This window comes from Penicillium solitum (genome assembly GCF_028829755.1).
Source record: "Penicillium solitum strain IBT 25940 chromosome Unknown utg000001l_segment0_segment0, whole genome shotgun sequence".
Classification (NCBI taxonomy): domain Eukaryota; kingdom Fungi; phylum Ascomycota; class Eurotiomycetes; order Eurotiales; family Aspergillaceae; genus Penicillium; species Penicillium solitum.
Genome location: NW_027072121.1, coordinates 2,840,937 through 2,859,743, shown reverse-complemented (window position 1 = coordinate 2,859,743; position 18,807 = coordinate 2,840,937). Strand labels below are relative to the sequence as shown.

The 18,807-nt window shown below is 48.4% G+C and overlaps 10 protein-coding genes across 10 annotated transcripts; 5 read left to right on the top strand and 5 right to left on the bottom strand.

The window, feature by feature from the left end:
- Positions 1-203: 203 nt before the first annotated feature.
- On the top strand, positions 204-638 carry N7455_001090 (CTAG/PCC1 family protein; the record flags this gene model as incomplete). Its single annotated transcript, XM_040951513.1, has 2 exons — positions 204-247; positions 317-638. The coding sequence occupies 2 exons, from the start codon at positions 204-206 to the stop codon at positions 636-638; spliced, it is 366 nt and encodes a 121-aa protein (XP_040818558.1).
- A 680-nt stretch (positions 639-1,318) lies between these two features.
- N7455_001089 (YoaK family protein) lies at positions 1,319-2,200 on the top strand (the record flags this gene model as incomplete). Its single annotated transcript, XM_065603938.1, has 3 exons — positions 1,319-1,457; positions 1,519-1,548; positions 1,614-2,200. 3 exons carry the CDS (start codon positions 1,319-1,321, stop codon positions 2,198-2,200), a joined length of 756 nt encoding a protein of 251 aa, XP_065462429.1.
- Positions 2,201-2,829: 629 nt separating this feature from the next.
- On the top strand, positions 2,830-4,495 carry N7455_001088 (putative aldehyde dehydrogenase; the record flags this gene model as incomplete). The annotated part of the gene is made up of 4 exons (XM_040951662.1): positions 2,830-2,878; positions 2,926-3,376; positions 3,444-4,149; positions 4,211-4,495. 4 exons carry the CDS (start codon positions 2,830-2,832, stop codon positions 4,493-4,495), a joined length of 1,491 nt encoding a protein of 496 aa, XP_040818571.1.
- Positions 4,496-4,698: 203 nt separating this feature from the next.
- N7455_001087 (FAD-binding oxidoreductase) lies at positions 4,699-6,224 on the bottom strand (the record flags this gene model as incomplete). The annotated part of the gene is made up of 3 exons (XM_040951070.2): positions 4,699-4,823; positions 4,882-6,043; positions 6,093-6,224. The coding sequence occupies 3 exons, from the start codon at positions 6,222-6,224 to the stop codon at positions 4,699-4,701; spliced, it is 1,419 nt and encodes a 472-aa protein (XP_040817687.1).
- Positions 6,225-6,960: 736 nt separating this feature from the next.
- N7455_001086 (isopenicillin N synthase family dioxygenase) lies at positions 6,961-8,280 on the bottom strand (the record flags this gene model as incomplete). The annotated part of the gene is made up of 6 exons (XM_040951787.2): positions 6,961-7,065; positions 7,116-7,295; positions 7,354-7,740; positions 7,789-7,869; positions 7,933-8,085; positions 8,140-8,280. 6 exons carry the CDS (start codon positions 8,278-8,280, stop codon positions 6,961-6,963), a joined length of 1,047 nt encoding a protein of 348 aa, XP_040817816.2.
- A 1,058-nt stretch (positions 8,281-9,338) lies between these two features.
- On the top strand, positions 9,339-10,551 carry N7455_001085 (pectate lyase family protein; the record flags this gene model as incomplete). Its single annotated transcript, XM_040951252.1, has 5 exons — positions 9,339-9,449; positions 9,517-9,743; positions 9,795-9,880; positions 9,943-10,028; positions 10,087-10,551. The coding sequence occupies 5 exons, from the start codon at positions 9,339-9,341 to the stop codon at positions 10,549-10,551; spliced, it is 975 nt and encodes a 324-aa protein (XP_040818525.1).
- A 632-nt stretch (positions 10,552-11,183) lies between these two features.
- Positions 11,184-12,588, bottom strand: N7455_001084 (FAD-dependent oxidoreductase; the record flags this gene model as incomplete). The annotated part of the gene is made up of 2 exons (XM_040951113.1): positions 11,184-11,543; positions 11,602-12,588. The coding sequence occupies 2 exons, from the start codon at positions 12,586-12,588 to the stop codon at positions 11,184-11,186; spliced, it is 1,347 nt and encodes a 448-aa protein (XP_040817991.1).
- Positions 12,589-13,576: 988 nt separating this feature from the next.
- On the bottom strand, positions 13,577-15,327 carry N7455_001083 (uncharacterized protein). Its single transcript, XM_040951153.2, has 5 exons — positions 15,182-15,327; positions 14,880-15,125; positions 14,006-14,818; positions 13,760-13,933; positions 13,577-13,703 (listed from the first exon to the last, which is right to left on the bottom strand). Exons 1-5 carry the CDS (start codon positions 15,297-15,299, stop codon positions 13,618-13,620), a joined length of 1,437 nt encoding a protein of 478 aa, XP_040818583.2. The 5' UTR covers positions 15,300-15,327; the 3' UTR covers positions 13,577-13,617.
- A 692-nt stretch (positions 15,328-16,019) lies between these two features.
- Positions 16,020-16,406, bottom strand: N7455_001082 (nuclear transport factor 2 family protein; the record flags this gene model as incomplete). The annotated part of the gene is made up of 1 exon (XM_040951667.1): positions 16,020-16,406. One exon carries the CDS (start codon positions 16,404-16,406, stop codon positions 16,020-16,022), a length of 387 nt encoding a protein of 128 aa, XP_040818043.1.
- Positions 16,407-17,641: 1,235 nt separating this feature from the next.
- N7455_001081 (uncharacterized protein) lies at positions 17,642-18,782 on the top strand (the record flags this gene model as incomplete). Its single annotated transcript, XM_040950912.2, has 2 exons — positions 17,642-17,886; positions 17,941-18,782. The coding sequence occupies exons 1-2, from the start codon at positions 17,709-17,711 to the stop codon at positions 18,780-18,782; spliced, it is 1,020 nt and encodes a 339-aa protein (XP_040817673.2). The 5' UTR covers positions 17,642-17,708.
- Positions 18,783-18,807: the final 25 nt, after the last annotated feature.

The following is an 18,807-nucleotide window of genomic DNA, read 5'->3' as shown; positions in this document are numbered from 1 at the left end:
CGCCGTGTGGGGCTGAGTCAGCCATGTAGTTTCCCCCGGGCCGGAATTCCTCCTCTGGGACTCCGAACTGCATCGCCAATTTCTACCCCATCATCCTCACACTATACCAAGTAACTCATTTAACCCCTGTTGCTTGGAATACGCCCTCTTACATTCACAAGGACGATCCGCCTTTTACTTTCACCAACTCAATTACGCTTATCATGGCTCTCACACAACCAACCAATCCCGAGTTCCCTTACTCACTGTAAGCCCCTCCCCCACCTCCAAACTAGCTCCAAAACAAAGGCAAGCAATACTCACCTTTTTGACTCAGCACAATATCCCTACCTCTCCCAACGAATCGCCTTGCATCATGCGCTCTACGCGCTTTGGAGGTTGACGCCGAACTATCTCCTTTCGTACGACGGACTCTCACCCTCGGGACTCCGACGGTCGAAGCACCTTCCCAGCCGCAGGAAAAGAAGCAAAAACAGGACCCCGATGAGGCTAAAACCGTGTTGAAAATAACATACATCGCGACAACCAACCGGATGCTGCGCGTTTCTGTCAATGGATTTATGGAGAATCTAGGTGTGGTGCTTGGCGTCATGGCAGAATTGGATATTGACGTACTCAAGGCTGAGATGGAGGGTTGAATGTTGGATTTGCCTTCCGGCAATTTGCGCTATTGTTGCCCTCCGTCTTGGCCTCATCGTTTTCGGCATCGCCCTATCGGGAGGCTGCGTCTTGAGACCCTGAGACGCTTGGCTGCCACAAGGATTGGGGATTATGCACAGCGGGTCGTACATCAACCCCTCCATGAGAACCCATAGTGACACAAGTCCTGTCTGTGGATGGGGTTTAGGGGAAGAAAGTTGCCGCCAAGCAACCGGCCGACGCGCATCCCACCGGGTCATCCTTGGCACTCTAGGCGTGCATCGGAGACTAAGTTGGTATGCAGTCGGCTTGGTCTGCGGCCCTGTCCAACGGAAATACCAAGGGCGCTATGCACGACATGTGATAGTGGCTATCCTTATCTCGTCTCAATCCTGCAGATTCCTTAGATGTCCGCGGAGCTTCGGAGTTTTTCATTCCATCTTGGCCCCGTCTTAGGGTGCATCAATTAGGTGAGATGATGATGCGATTGACCGGGGGATGGGAGGGGAAGGAAGTGTTGGCAGATTTCATAGTTTATTCACCCGTCCTTCAATCGCCGCGGAAAAGAGAAAAAAAAAATGCCTCTGTCAGTTGTGTTTAATTTCGATGGTTCCCTGTGTCTCTTTATGTTTCCATCCTCCTCTTCATTTCTCTCTCATTGTAGTCAATAACATCCAAGATGGACCATGACCATGAAAAAGGCGCATTCGGTGGACTTTCAACGTCTCTAAAGGCTGAACTCGAGCCACAGCATGCCGACCTTCTACTTTTTGCTTGTTGCTTGACATCGGGACTTGTGGATAGTACGATATACAGAGGTAGGAACGAGTCCAAGTCCCGTCTACTCAACTGCGGCACATTTGATACTAACATACATAGCCTACAACACTTTTGTCTCTATGCAAACAGGTAAGATCACAACCTCACTCATCTACAATCCCACATTAGGGTCGGCTAATCACCGTGGTTTGTAGGAAACACCATCTTCGTCGGACTGGGTGCATCGCACCAAAACCTCCGTCCATATGGCTGGGCACGCTCACTCACATCCATCGGATGTTTCATCCTAGGATCCTTCCTTTTCGCACGATTACATCGCATCCTAGGTACTCGGCGACGAGTGTCGTTGATGCTGTCTTTCCTGCTACAGGCCAGTATAATCCTACTTACGGCTGGACTGGTTCAAGGAGGCGCCGTTTCTAGTACACTGGCCGGCAAAGGATCACAAACAGCACCCCCATGGGATCAGGAAGTCCCGATCATTCTCCTTAGTATCCAGTCTGCCGGTCAGATTGTAGCGAGTCGTGCCTTGGGATACAATGAGATCCCGACCGTGGTCATTACCAGTCTGCTCTGTGATCTGATGTCAGACCCCCAGCTGTTTCTTATCAGGAATGTGAAACGCGACCGGCGGATCATTGCGTTTGTGCTGACTCTCGTGGGCGCCATCGTCGGCGGATGGGTTACTAAAGTCACCGGTGGGGTTGCTCCCATTCTCTGGCTGTCGGCTGGTATCAAGGGCTTGCTCGTCTTGGCCTGGGCTTTTTGGAAAGCTAAATAGAGGGCACCATCGTAAGTTCCTCCGTTCAGTCTTGGGGTTATCCAAGGCAGACTTAACACAGCGGTCAAGGAATGTCGGTGTACAGTTCAACGGATTGACCGAATACAGGCCATAGCTAGAGGCTTACGCCGTTTATCTCCGTCCACTGCGGTCGCTACTCCGTTGCCATCTTGAAAAGAGGCCGCTACACAGGATAGGTCTGGTCAGATTGGGGAATGATGATATGATGAACGTTTCGTTTCAATGGTTATATAAGGGAGAATGTAGAATATCCTGCGCTTCAAAAGTTTTTGGCTTTATGTCCACCCCTGTTTGCACTACAACTAGAAGTAAGACACGAAAATTGCACACAAAAGGATCGTCTTGGGGGCGGCCGTTCGTTCTTGTTCATATGCAATCTCTATCATCGATTTCAAGGATTTTAATCAAATCATCGCTCCAAATAATTTATTGTCCCCTCTTCTTCAGACCGATTAGTCCTCATACCTCGGGAATTGTGGGCCTATGGGCTGATGACAGTTCCGCGCGACGGAACGTTCCGAAGAGATCAGATACAAAAGGCATATAAAACGTCAACAGTATGAAAGATGTTGCCAATCCGACATCTAATTTCTCCCATAACAATAAAAATGTCTTCGAGATTGACTGTCACAGGCATTCAAGGCCGCCAAATTACAAGTAAGTCCCGTCTTAGCCCTAGATGTAACCGTCGCTAACCCACCTAGTTCCGACGGGGCTTTTTATCCACAATGAATTTGTCCCCTCCTCTACCGGTCAAACCCTAACTGTGGAGAACCCTTCAACTGGCGATCAACTTGGAACAATCTCCGCTGCAGGCCCGGAGGATATCAACAAGGCTGTGGAATCGGCCAGGTCAGCATTCAAAACATGGAGAACAGTTCCTGGGCCCGTCAAAGCCCAGCTATTGCTCAAACTTGCAGATCTGCTCGAGCGCGATGCCCAAGATATGGCATCACTCGAGGCCCTTGATGCAGGCGTTCTGTACACCGATTCGATAGGAATGAACATCCCCCAGGCCGTCGGCTGTCTGCGATATTATGCAGGCTGGGCCGGGAAGATCGATGGCAAGACACTTGACATAGATGGTGGCATTGCCTATACCCATCGCGAGCCTTTGGGTGTCTGTGGTGCGATTGTGCCTTGGAATGCTCCGCTGTAAGCTTTCCCGTCGCAACAACCTGTACTCACCCTGGAACCCTAAAGACTTCTAACATGTTCTCAGGATGATCACTATTTGGAAGCTGGCTCCTGCTCTGGTCACCGGTAACGTTTTGATCATCAAGTCTTCCGAGCTATCGCCACTATACGCCCAGAAGCTTGCCGAGCTGGTGAAGGAAGCCGGCATTCCTGCTGGAGTTGTGAATATCGTTACGGGCGAAGGTGCCAGCGCAGGTCAAGCTCTGTCAGAACATATGGATGTTCGCAAGATTGCCTTCACTGGTAGTGACCTTTCAGGACGCAAGATCTTGCAAGCAGCATCCCGAACCAACCTAAAGAAAGTCAGTCTTGAACTCGGCGGCAAAGGGCCGTCTATTGTCTTTGACGACTGCGATATTGAAAACGCGCTTCTCTGGACTCGCATTGGAATCACGGCGAACAATGGACAAATATGTGCGGCTGGATCGCGTATATACGTTCAGGCCTCTATTTATGATCGATTCATCGAGGCTTACAAAAAGGCCGCCGCTGATGCTCCGACGGTCGCTGGTAATCCTTTGGATGCGTCTACTACAAAGGGGCCGGTGGTTAGTCGTGTACAGCATGAGAAGATTCTTGACTTCATTCGTCAAGGAAAGCAATCTGGAGCCAAGCTTCTATTTGGTGGTGAGCGGATCGGTGATAAGGGATATTTCGTCGAAAACACCGCTTTTGCGGACGTTGGCGATGATGCGACAATCATGCGCGAGGAGATCTTCGGTCCCGTTGCGGTAAGCACGTTTCCATGCACGACTACGTGATTTTGAATACTAATCCGGTCACAAATTGTAGAGTATTGCCAAGTTCACCACGGAGGAGGAAGTCATCTTCAAAGCGAATGACTCTCATCACGGCCTCAGTGCGGCCATCTTTACCAATGATGTTAACCGCGCTCATCGCGTGATTAAGGAACTTGAGTCAGGCCAAGTGACTGTCAATGCCTGGGCGATGCTCAGTCCCAATGTTCCATTTGGAGGAGTGAAGCAAAGTGGATTTGGACGAGACATGGGTGAGGATGCTCTCGAGGGTTGGACTACTGTGAAGGCTGTGAAGTATAACATTCTTCCACGGCTCTGAGTGTTATGTATGGTTGAATAGGACATATCATCCCTCAATTCGTTGCAATTTGTTTTCCTGGTTTTCCTGGTTGTAAATAGAACTGTAGGTCCTTGCAATATAGACCCTTCATGCAGTCGCGCCAAAGGAAAAAGCAAATTGCTCGGAGAAGAAGAGGTCAACCAGCAACCGCTTTTGTTCACTTCATGGAATCCTCGCTCGTCCTATTCCTTTCCCGTTGAAATTGGGTGCATTTTGTGGAAAACGTTCTTTGGATCGTACTTCGCCTTCACCTCTTGCAGTCTCTCGAGGTTCACGCCGTAGATATTGTTTATCACCGAGTCACCAGCTAGGTATAATGTTAGTATCTATCGAGGTGCAATCATCTTTGGGTGGAGTGGACTCACGTTCTGCGTAGTTGATGTACTGAGGCACGCCCAAATCCACACCCTGATCTTTGGTTCTGGCATCCAACTCAACTTCCCACTTGGACTGGACTTCCCGTGCCCAAGCGCGATGCTCGAGATCTTTGGAGGAGTCGGTCCATCTCAAAAAGATGATACCGTTCTGAGTAGGGTTTCGGCTTGCCAGCGCGGTTGCAGTCAGCGGCACTTCGCAAATCTTGCGCATGTCGGTAAACTCGAGAATGATGGCAGACGCCTTGAGATCCGGTTCGCTCTCAATCTTGGCCTTGAAATCATTGAAGATCACCCTGGCAAAGTGAGGATCCAATGGCGGCGCGTAGAAAATCCCCTTGAAAGACTTCCGATCGCCGTAGGTCGCTACGGGGTTCTGTAAGGTGTTCACCACAGAATATGGGATCATATCAAGGGTATTCAGAACTGGTTCAAGTGCTGTGAATCGGGCAAATTTCTTCTGGCCTTCTTCGCGTGGGCCGTTGTAGAAACCAATCACGATAATCATCGGCCCAGATCCATCAGGTGCCAACGTAAAAATGCACATCGCACCGAAGCGAGAGTCGGGGTTTGCCAGGGATTCGTTCAATGCATCCATAATTCCTTCCAACTTGTCAGGACTGAATCCAAGGAGGCCGGAGTACACTGGATCTTTCTGGTCATAGGCCTGGTAGGTGAAATCTACCACGACGCCAAAGTTGTACCCTGCACCTCGCAACCCCCAAAACAGGTCGGCGTTCTCGGTGGCAGAGGCCGTGACAATACGACCGTCGGCTAGAACAACGGTCGCAGACAGGAGATTGTCAATAGTGAGGCCGTACGCTCCACTCAGCCAGCCATAACCACCCCCTAGAGTGAGTCCTCCAACGCCGGTATGGTTCACAGTACCCCCTACAGCCGCCAACCCGTGAGCTGCACCGGCATCATCGACTTCCTTCCAGGTTGCTCCACCCTGGGTAGTGATAGTCTTCTGCTCGGTATCCACCGTCACTTGGTTCATGCGCGACAGATCAATGACCAAGCCGCCATCGCTCGAGCTTGTGCCGGCACATGAATGACCTCCACCTTTCACAGCAAGGTCGATACTATGCTCTTGTGCCCACGACAGTGCGGCTGAGATATCTAACTCATCAATGGGTTGGACTACGACACCCTGCAATTCATCAGTCGGTCGGCTTGTTTGTTATGTTTATCTTCCGTACCGCATATTTCATTCCAGTGTCCGACCATCGGACTACAACATCTTTGTAGCTTTCTGATTCAGGTGTATAGATAGTCGCGGCCTTTAGGCGGCTCCGCAGAGCCTCCAGGGCTGTAGAATTGATTTCGGGCATGTTTGGAGAGTGGAAGAATGAACACACACATTTACCCCGCGGAGTTGTGGGGATTCCCGTATTGCCCTTGGGGTAACACCTAGAGTAACATTTGATTAACAGAGAACAAGGATAACCCTGAATTCGGTAAGTACTCAGACAATGCCTCGGAAATTGTTTGTATTTTGTATTTTGCTTTCAATCCGCTCGGAAATTTATGTATAAGTTGGGGTTCACACTATCTCGGCCTTTGTTTTGCCGTGCTTCTTTGCCGGGTATATATATTCGAGTTGAGCGGCTTTTGGTTCAAGACTCCCTTAAAAATAGTACAGACGGAATTATACGCTGAGTATGGAATGAATTGGATTCTTGTAAAAGTGACACTGGGTGTCAGAACTAAAATTGTCAATCCGTCCAATCTCATACTTGGAATAGAAGCCGATATTTATAGCCTGCACTGCTACCCTCTAGATGTCCCCTCAATTGCTGAATTTGTAATGGAATCAGAAAGAAGAATGACAACTCTAGATTCTATTGATTGAAAGCAGCCTGAACTAAAATCTTCCCCTACGATACAACGCGATGCAATTCGTATACGGAGTACAGAGAGGCGTAAACGATGTCAAACTGCATCGGTGATGTTGATCCTGCTTATGTGGATAGTCTAGATCATTGGCAAGTTGGAATGCCGAGTTAGTAGCCGATTGCATGTTAATTAGGGCGAATTAACTAGGATTCGCAATACTCCTTTCCTAGGCTATTTTAGGACCTGCTGGGAATACTTTGCATACAGTTCCGAATACCACCGCTGACCCACGTCCGGATGGCTTAGGATGCGATTTCTCAAATGAGCCTCACCGAACTACGATTCGTTAGTCTCCTGCATGAAATTGTCGAACTAGAGCCACTCACGCAAGAATACAAAGGTGAAAGGAATTCACTCGGCACATCAACTGCCCGTTTCTTCTTATCGTCAGAGGCTGGAATTCGCTGCACGATGTGAGCAGCGGATTCCTTGAGCTGATCTAGCGTCAAGTCTAGTCTCACGCCCTGGAAGAAGGGGATGCTATAACGGGTCTGAGAAGTGGGCGCCTATGAGTAGCAACGGGTTAGAAAGGCCGACCAGTGATGAATAGTATGGTAAACATACGATAACTCGGTGTGTCGTGGCCGCGCAAATCCCTCCAGTGATCGCTTCGAATCCCTGTTGGATATTGACGACCAGACTCCCCTCAATAGGAGGCACATCGATCCATTCTCCGTTCTTGTTAAGTACTTGTAGTCCTCCTGTGTTGTCCTGAGACAGGAAAGTAAAAAGACCTGCCGAGTCCTTGTGAGGACCGACACCCTGAGAGTTTTGCGCGGCAGGTGGGTATTTGACAAATTTTAGCCGGCTCATGTTACCCTTGAAGCCATCAAATGTCTCCCGCGGGAGGGACAGGCATTCTGCGACAAGACGTACGAATGCTTGCGCGAGGCTGTCAGTCTTCGCGATATATTCATCAATTAGACCTTGAGCCCCCGGGTAATCCGGGTACTATTGACATTTAGTAGTCGGGACACGCGTCCAAAGTGGGTGACTTACCTGATTAGGGCCTTCAAGCCGTTGCCAGAAGGGGTCCTGCTCTGTCCAGGGTTTCACGCCAGGGGTGCCAAAATCAAATTGCTAGAACAAGCGGAAAATTAGTGCCCGAGAATGGTAGTATATTCTAAAAGGAAATAATCTCACCTCGCGGAGATCTGTTTTTGTCGCAGTGGTCTCGGCACCGAGGCGAGTATAGCCGAGAAACGATGGCGAGTTAATCATGTTGCATTTCTCCTTGGCCTCTGTCGACAGAGCAAACAGTTTGGGTAGATTTTCATGGGTATGACGAATTAAGCTCTATCTCAATTTTGGATCAGCATCTCGGTCACCCACATTGTTTGTGATTCGCACCTCTAATCCTGTGTTGGTCAAATATAGGAACCCAACGACGAAGATGGCTTCACGTAAATTTGAGAGCTCCTCATCTTTCGTCACAGGGTCGTTCAGCCGAGCGAAGTCGACGATCGGCACGGATGAAAATGTCTCTGACATTCCGCCTATTGCGATCAACTTGAAGTGTCTTGGAATCGTTCGCTTTCCCCCGCAAATCGAGTGGAAGGAACAGCCCTGGAGGGATTAATTATTACTCAGCCGAAACGGCCCACAGAACCTCGGGAGGAACTCGTATCGGAATATTCCGCAGAGTTTCAGCGACAGGACCAAGTTGAATATGCAAAATGTGTCGAATACTCGGAGATCCGAAAGTTGAGGTTGTCAAAAGACTTCATTAACTAACGTGATCACGTCATTTTACCCCGTACTATTGATCCCTCCACTATCAACATACTCCAAAACATCATATACAGAGTAAAATTTCCTATGACCAACTCTGACTCTGAACAACATGCGAGAATGAAGGCTGATGCTTCATAAAATTAGGTCATTGATGGAAATATAACATCCCTCTGGACGCGTCTGAATGCCAAGACCAGGAGGTTTCGTTGAAACCTCGGAACACTTGGCAAGAAATCACCCCTGATGTGTCAAACTATTTGTGGAAGTTCTTCCGGTGAAGAGGTCCCAAGGAGAAATTAACAAGCAGCTCATCGCTGATGAATATTTCTCCATCCAAGGAGCCTCCATCCAGTCGGGTGTGCACGGGTGGAATGGTCTTGGCCCGGAAGCTCTCAATCCCGTTCTAGACTGCGAACTTCGACCAATTCATGCCAAGCTTTGTGTTTCAGAGGGAACGCGATGTGATCTTGGCTATCACAGGGGAGACCCCCTGGAGCGTCAATCTGATACTTCCCACGTCGGAGAATTGATGCCATCATGTCCATCTCGGTAAAACTTCGGTTTGTCCACGCCGGAAGAGATTATCCAGCACGCAAATTCTCCAACAATCAGGAGAGAATGGTGGATGTACGGAGTAGCTTGTTTCAGAAACTCATATAGCCTAGTAGAGCTCTTGAATGGTATATAATCCCCTGGGTCGACCGTGATAATACTCCCAATATTCTGATATCAACCCTCACTCACTCTAGCAAAGCATCCTGGCGATTCACTTTGCTCTTTCATTCCTTTAATATCTCTTTTTTCATTCATTTACAATGGCTCCTTTCAACTTGATGGCAGTTTCTCTGCTCGGCTGCTTGTCCAGCCTTGCTCTGGGAGCTCCTACTGCAACAACCTACCTGGGAAAGCGCGGAAACATCGATGATGTGAGTATTAATGCGCGATTTGTTCAAGAAACCTCTTGAGCAACATCCTAACGTCGCTCTGAATTAGGTCGCTACTGGTTATGCCAGCGAGAATGGAGGCACCAATGGTGGTGCTGGTGGCACTACTACCACCGTCTCGTCGTATGCTGCCTTCACATCCGCAGTCACTGGCGATGAGGCCAAGGTTGTTGTTGTGGACGGCACCATCACCGAGGCCGCCAAGCAAGTTCGTGTTGGAAGCAACACTAGCATTGTCGGCAAGGACTCGAAGGCTATCCTGAGCGGTTTCGGCCTGTATGTTATCATTCCAACCATCGATTCGAGATAATACTAAAACCAATATAGTCTGGTCAAGGAACAGAAGAACGTCATCATCCGCAACCTGGGTGTTCAGAAGGTTCTTGCTGACAACGGCGACGCCATTGGTGTTCGTAAGTATATCATGCTAAAGGACATCCATTGAGGAAAGAAGAGAAAAGCTAACTGGGCTTAGAAAAATCGACCAATGTGTGGATTGACCACTGCGATGTCTCCTCTGACAGGGATCACGACAAGGACTACTACGATGGACTCATCGATGTAAGTCTATATCCAAGATACGGAATTCGAATAAACGACAGATGCTAACACGAACAAGATTACCCACGCTGCCGACTTCGTCACTGTCTCCAACACCTTCATCCACGACCACTGGAAGGCCTCCCTGATCGGACACTCCGACAGCAACGGCGACGAGGATACCGGTTACTTGCACGTCACCCAGAACAACAACTACTGGTCCAACATCAACTCCCGCGGTCCTTCCTTCCGTTTCGGTACTGGCCACGTCTACAACAGCTACTACGAGAACGTTTCCGACGGCATCAACACCCGCCAGGGCGCCCAGCTTCTGGTTGAGTCCAACACCTTTGTTGATAGCAAGAAGCCCCTCTACTCTACCGACTCTGGCTATGCTGTGGCCAACGATAACGACTTCGGTAGCGGAGAGAACACTGCTGAGGCTGGAAACCTGAAGTCGGTTCCCTACAAGTACGACCTGCTTGGCTCCACCAAGGTCAAGGCTTCTGTCGTTGGTACCGCCGGTCAGACACTCACCTTCTAAGCATCTCGTTGGGAGAAGTTTTGTAACAAGCATGGAATTGCTGTCCGAAAAGCGCAATTTGTGTCTATTTGGGTTGAAATTGTTGTAGTTTAGTCTCTAAGAAAATCTATCTTTTTTTGCTGGCAATAATATCTTGTAAAAGTCACAGTACACGACATTGTGGGGTTCAAGATGTACAGTATAGCAGAGCACCTCATTAATCAAATTCAAAAGATAAGGAAAAAAGAACGAATAAATGGCGAAGGCCATGAGATGGAGAACTTGTATATATATCCACCCATCTACCCGGCATTGGTTTAATAATTCTACAAGTGAATTAAGATGAAGAAATTAGATGAAAAAGAAATTAAAACTATTTTGACAGTGTCTGTTCCGTTCCAAGGTTGAGTGGACAGCATCTAAACGTAACCTTGGCCATCCCAAGGACAAACCAAAAGTAACATTAAGCAGATGCAAGTCCGAATAAATGAAAGACAAACTAATATTTTTTGGGGAAACTTCCAAGAACATATCGATTTAGATATATTCTGGGAGCTAATTACCGGGTATCGATTAATTGAAATGATTCACGCTCCAGTCCATGCAGGCCAACCCAAACTCCACCACACTCTTTTAAAAATGCCATTTCCTCTTCATAGAGTCCGATCTCTCAAAAATGAATTCAACGAAACCAAGTCTTCACTGGGTGCTGGTGTGGGGAGGGCCATCTTAGTTGCGTCAAAGGCCCATGCGGCCTCACGTGCGTTTTCGTTGGTTTTGAGATGGAAAGTCATCATCCACTCCTTAATTCTGCCCTCTAAGAATCCCATCTCACGGTTTCGTTCCCACATACGACGGGACTCTTTGAATGCATGGTTGATTGTATCGCGACGAAGAGTCTCGTATGCATCGAAAGCCTCGGTCAGAGGCTCCGAACGATAGCTGGACAGAATTCGAGAGAACAAGATTGCGTCGTCCAGTGCGTATGCAGCGGACTCATCACGCGGAGGCATCTGTATAGCTTTTGTTAGAAATGACTAAATAGGTGGGGTTTCCATGATTGAAACATACCGCATGTGCTGCATCGCCTAGCAAAATAACTCGATTCAGACACCAACGCCCTCCGGGGCGAACTTGATATACGGGGTAAAGCATCCAGTCCGTTTTACCGTCGATGATTTCTTTGATACAGGGAATCGCACACTTGCCAAAGCGATCTCTTATCTCCTCACGGAGGGCGCAGCGAATTTTGTGCTGGGTGGCCCAATCCTGACCGGGCTCTAGCCGATAGCGGGCCAGGGATTCACGGCTAAATTGAACGATAGCAGCAGCGAAGATCTGTTCGCAATCCCGGTCACAATAGCTCGCCAGTATTGAGCCATGTCGCGAGATATTGAGCGATGATGAGCGGAAGTGAGTCGGGGATGAAATTGTATCCGAGTCAATCGTGGCCTGCAAAAACGACAGGCCCGTGTACTCAGCCGGCCGGTCGACGTCCACAAATCGGGTCCGGACCGCCGAGTGGACACCATCGCAGCCGATGACTAAGTCTCCCACGGCCTGTGTGCCATCTTGGAAATGCACGACGGCTCTATCCTCGAATTCCTCGCCACCGATCACTTTTTTGCCGAAGACAATTTCCACATTCCGAGCCCGCTCCGCCACCGTTAACATGGCCACGGATAAAGAAATCCGCATGACCCTTCGGCCCTTGTATCCACCAAATCCTTTTCCCTGGTTGTCTGTGAAGTTGATGGAGCCGATGGAGCGGCCCGAACGCATGGAGAAGAGTTCAATGGCATCGACATCGGCACCGCCTTCGGGACCCATCCGGTCCAACTCATCTAGCACGCCCAGTTGGGCGAGATGTCTTTGTGCGACGGGGGTCAAATTGATAGCACCGCCGGAGGTTGATAATATGTCATGTCGCTCGTAGACTGTGATTTTCAGGTTCGGCACAAAGGGAGAGAGTTCCCGGGATATAGACAATGCGCACGCGATACCCGCGATGCCAGCACCGATGATGGCGATATTCTGTGGGGGGCTAATTGGTTCCATTGTGTTGAGTGCAGAGTGTCGAGATGATCAGAGGGAAAGAAGTACCCTGAAGGAATTTATCTTGGCATGAGCTTATATCGCAGAATTTTTCGACTGACGATTTTCGGCTCTCTTGTCCAGGATTAATATATACTATGCACCTAAGGGAAAAACTAACGGGCTAGAATCCTCTAGAGTTCGGCCGGGGAAGGAGATGCTTCGGCCTCTGCATCCGTGGAATCCGAGGTGGAGTCTCACAGTCACAACCATGGTTATCCCAATTTTGACAATTTTGAATGTATAGCTCACATTTAGATACATCTCTACGGAGTAGGTAACTCAGGGAAACACGGTATGGGGGATTATCTAGGTAAGCCTTTGCGAGTGGCGTGGGGTCTGGGGGAACTTTAGAAGGTCCGTGGGAAGTTTATACAAAAAAAAAAAAATGAAATTTGGGAAGAAAAAAAAGAAAGACACCTCAGAATCAATTGCGGCAGCTCGGGAAACTAGTCTAACGGAAAGAACCCGTCGGACCGGAGAAATTGACAGCGGCGTTTGTCGCTTTGTCTTACTTTGCCAAGTTTTGTCTACTTTGGGACTGGAGGACTACCTAGGTTACCAAGATGGACCACTAGAAGACCACTGAGAGTCATTTCCCTCCACTTGGAGACTTGATTAGCTCCAATTATTTGGATCTACAGTTCCACTTCCCACTTCCAACATTTTCTTAGGTTCTAGTCTGGGGTTGAGCGTGTGCTTCGATATATATGTAGATTGCTACCTCGGTAAGAATTTTGAATGGCACCATTAACCTTCTATGCATATTCCATATTCCAAAGCATGTACTCGGCCCCCCTTTTGGTCCTTTTGTTGCGCTAAGGTTAAAAAAATTAAATCGGGCCTGTCAAAAAAACTAACTTTGCTTCCCTTTCTGCCTTCTCTTTGTTTTCCCTTTTTTTTTTTTTTTTTTTTTTTAAGCGAGGTAGCCCTTTTTAACCTCAAACACTGGTGGTAATCTGGGTAATATCAAATGCGGGACATTGATGTCTCTCATTTTGCAGTCTCTTGGTTCAACTGGGGCACAGACGATTTTAGATTCCAGAAGGCGGTCAAAGAACAAAGTCCGCACATCCCCGCTGGCCGTTGTTAGCGTTGAGACATGAAGAAATCCAGACAGGGGGGTTATACGAACCCAACAGACAATTCATTCCATAGTATCCGATTTGTTCCGTACCATATCCCGAAAGAATCGGTCCAACAAACATTCCCATCGTCCAACTGATACTGGAGACTGATATTGCCCTCGAATACCCGCCATTCGGTCCAAAAATTCCGGGGTTATTTCCTTCGATCTCATCAACGGCTTCTGGAAAATCGTTATGATCCACTTCCCAACCTGACGTTGTAAAAAAAAAGAAGAAAAAAAAGAAGAACTTACGAGTGGCTTCCATCATCCCCACCCCATTGAGTAAGCATATCACAATCCCAATACTTGTGATAGCTACGCTGTATATGATCGAACCAATCCTCTCTTCACTGGCCCAGGGAAACCGTTTATCCCCAGGAACACCGATCAGCCACAGTAAAGGCACCAGAAGGGCAAAACCGATCGTGGTCGGGTATCGAGTCCCCACTCGATCCTTCAGCCAGCCGACAGGAACACTAAAGAACACCGCGGGGCCCTGGAAAGCCGCAAACAACAAACCAGCGGGGAGACTTCCCCAATGGAACGCATCGCGCACATGGAGAGGAAGGGTTGTGTCGAAGCTGGCGGTTAAAACGGCGAAGCAGAAATAACTAACCACACCACCAACGAAGCGACCGTTGCTACACATGCATAGATAGAAGTGTATCCCCGTTTTCTCCGATACAACCTGACCGCTTGTCTGTTGATCTGGGTTAGTTGATGGTGGCAAAAGTGCCTCCCTCTCTGGATCCTGCGCGTCCCGCTCCGCACGAACTGGTCCACTGGTGTCACGCGACCGTTCCAGCATGAGGCATCGCAGGATCACATCAAACACAATAACGAAAAGGACACTGGACCAAGCCACCCAGTACCCACCTATATCGAACAGAACACCAGCCACAAGTGGTCCGCCCGATGTTCCTACACCAATGGCAATAGTCACGAACCCATACATTTTCCCCAACTCGCCGGCAGGGACATTGTCCGCCAAGGTTGCCATGCCTACCACCCAGAGACCGGTGCTTGCAACAGACTGTACCAGGCGACCGGCAAAGAAAGCCCATACTGCACTGAAATTAATTATCTTGCTGGAAATGTCATCACCGGATAGTTGGTTATCACTTACATGAAGTCGCCATGGCGAGTATCAAAGAGCCCAACAATGCACCCGCAAGTCCAAACAACAGCCAGCCACGTTTCGCGCCCGAGCGATCAGCATGGTACCCGATCAGGGGACTTGCCACGACCATCACCAGCGCGCTCTGGGATAGCAAGGCTGTGCTTATGCGCTGGGTGAGCGAGGCGTCAAGTCCCAGTCGATGCTCCAGGATGAATGGAAGAAGTGGAACGATAAATCCATACAGATACATATCTATGGCCCGGGTTAAGATATGCCTTTTTTTTAGGCTATATGCGCGAAGAGCCTACCTGTGAGCAAAGCCACTGCCACTGTCGCGACAATGAAATAAGCGGATGATCGCCATTGGAAGCCCCATGGTTCTTGGTGGTCTGATGCGGCTGTCATAGTGTCCCCAGGTCGTTCCATGAACTTAATGATCGGGGTCAGTGAAAAAAATAGGGGGGGCTTTTCTTGGGTTTTACACAGACCAACTACTCTCTCCCTCTCCCGAGGTCTCCAAGCATACCTGCTTATTAATATCTTTATTGAAACCCATGCATTACCCCTGTCGAAGGATTTGACATGATTCTACAAAGTACGTGATTCATCATGCAATTGTCTGACGTTATGAGGCTAATAACAAGCCGGACTGGGGTGGTTGATGGGCTATCCCTTGTCAAAATATGCCGATAGAGCAAGGAGGCTTGCATTAGTGAATTGGTGCGCTCGAAGAAACTGCGCCACGGCTGAATCATTAAATAGATCGGCCCCAAAAGAAGAAACTAATCAATAAATCAATCACAATGCAATTTCAAGGACTGCCATTAAAAAAAAAGCAAGGTTTAGATATCGACTCCGTACATGGAGATCGTCGCATTGATTGGCTAATCAGTCGCTGATTCGCCACGACAACACTTAAGAAAGCCACTTAACCCACTAGAAAACAATTCTTAATTTCAAATACCTTCAATCATGCATCTGGCATTAAAAGATTCGTTGATTCATGATACATTGCATCATATCACTAAAAACACACATTCGCCGCTCGCCGAGATCATATTCCCCCAGTCCGCATCGCAAAAGGTATCGAACAAACGAGGCGTATACAAAAAGAAAAACATAATTTGACACATAAATATAATCCATTCACATCAAAGTTTCTTGGTGACAAGCCAACGTCCACTCTCCATCCGACCCTTGACTCCAAGTCGTCGAGCCCGAGGCAGTGTATTCTTTCTTTCCGCGCACAGCACGGACCTTGTATGTGACAACGCCTGCCATCAGATCAACGATAATAACTCGTACTTCTTCGAACTGGTAGGCGTCGAATCGATGAAAGGGTGGTCGGACGGCTTTCTTGAAAGCATCTTCGTCCTCGAGTGTGATGATGTTCATCTGCGGGAATAGGAAACACGCTTCCGGGTTGCTGAGTTTCCAGATGGCTGGTGCTGGATCAGCGGATGTGAGGGCTGTCCAAAGTGCACGTTCTTTGTGGAGGAGGTCCTCGCGGATACGTTCGTGCATTGAAGGCATGGTGGGTGGATATGGGTTGTGTGTGACTTGGGTTGTTGGACTGGTGGGGAGTATAGAGGAAACACGTTGTTTGGATTATGTTGCGATGCGAATGCGAATGCGAATGTGAATAGTATCTTCAGACAAACTAGAAAACTAGAAACTAGAAGCAAAGATGTAATGTAATGGCTTTGAGTTGTCCCTGACCTTGATTTTATTGTTTTGCCATCTGCTGTACCTTTATATTAAAAAATGACGTCAGATGACGTTGAAAACCAAACAATTTAATCTCCGGAGATCAGCAATATCCTGTACGATTTGGTGCGATTTGGTGCGATTTCGATTCGCAGGACCGTAAATAACACTGAGAATATGCTTGACATGCGTCATGCTCCACGTTTCAACGTCCGGTAGTCAGTGGCTTGAGAGCCCTGCTATCACTGGGCTTCAGGGACATCCACCTTCGCGCGTCCATCCATGGAATGGCACTTCCAAGGTTAGATTTTTTACTGGATGGGATGCTCGTCACCAATAAGATGAGATAATTTATTATTCTTTGGGGCACCTTTGCGGCGATACTTACATGTTACACACGTACATGTACCGGGCTTTCCCAGTTTTCCTATTTGCGTTGCTATAATGAGGGCGCTTAGACTGCATACATATAGTCATGTCCATGATAACTGATCCCATGTAAATGCTCATCAGGTGCTCACTGATCGCCCGGCGATTCTCGGGGTCCAAGCATTAAGTAGTGAGCAAATCAGATCACCTAGACCCCATAGACTAACTATAACTCGAACGGAATAGCCTTATAGGGTCGTTTATGCCATGGTTCGTTCGTCGATAGTATTGTCCGTTTACTCGTACTCTAGAGTACCTAGGTACCCATATCAGTATCTTTAACTTGATACATTGATATAATATCGTATCCTTTTGCTTTGCCTATCGGATGGACGGATACTGTTACGTGTTAGTCATAAGGCCATCTAATCGAGGCGACCTATATTTTTTCTAGATTTATTGTAGCACTTTTAAATCTTACACCTGAAGAGAGAATTCGTACTCTAGAATTGATCAATAACCCTGTCCTTAGTGGACAAAGTACTAGTGGTGGAGATAGCGGCGGAATTAACAGATTTCGTGGGCCGGGTGTTCTATAACAGACGGAGTTGACGGCGGAAAACATATTGATTGTTAGCTATTTAAACGCCAGTTTCGCACTCTTCTTACCATGATAGTATCAAGACAGAGAGTTTTATTTGTTTTATACCTCTTCGTCAACAATCACATCGATTGTTCGCCCAGCCTGAAACCAACGAAATGGCAACCTTGAGTAAACTTCCCTTGCGCCAGCTAGGTCGCCATGGACCTTTTGTCCCTCGACTAGGCTTGGGATTGATGAGTGCCAGCGGAGTTTACAATGCGCCCCTATCGGAGGCTGACCATCTCGCTTTCATCGACGAAGCCTACAACCGAGGAGAAACGTTCTGGGACACTGGTAGGTAAACACATACAAAGAAAACAAATATAATGCTGATGACCTCCCCTACAGCCGATAAATACGGCACGTCCGAAGACGTGCTGGGAAAATGGTTCTCCGCCAACCCCAACAAGCGCGAAGACATCTTCTTGTCCAGCAAGTTCGGCATTATATCATCACCTGGGACATTCAAGATCGATTCCACCCCTGAGTACTGCCGGAAAGCTATTGAATCCTCTCTCCACCGTCTCAATGTATTCTACCTCGATATTTACTACATCCACCGTCTGGACAAGGTCACCCCGGTCGAAAAGACCATGGAAGCCATGGTCGAGCTCAAGGACGCAGGAAAAATCAAACACATAGGCCTGAGCGAATGTAGCGCTGAATCCCTTCGACGCGCACATGCAGTCCACCCCATCACGGCTGTGCAGGTCGAATACAGTCTTTTCTGTCGCGCCATCGAGTCGCCACAGTACCGTCTCCTCGAAACCGCCCGTGAACTGGGCGTCGCGATTGTATGCTACAGTCCTCTTGGCAACGGCTTTCTCGCCAATACCATCCGCACCAAGGAGGATGTCAAGCCCGGGGATGCTCGGGCGAAGCTTCCTTGGCTGACGGAGGATAATTTGGAGCGGAATGTGGCTGTTGTCGACAAGATTGCGAAAATCGCTGCGTCCAAGGGTGTTTCGTCCGCGCAGCTGGCTTTGGCATGGTTGCTTACCCAGGGAGATGACATCTTCCCAATTCCTGGAACAACCAAGTTACATCGGCTGGTTGAGAATCTGGAGAGTGCGCGGGTTTCCTTGTCGGCGGATGAAGAAAAGGAATTACGGGAGATAGCGAATGGAATTGTGGGTGCGCGATTCCAGGAATTGACTGGGTATGCTTTTGCAGATACCCCCGCACTGTGAGATGTATGTTCTGAGTGATTTGGGC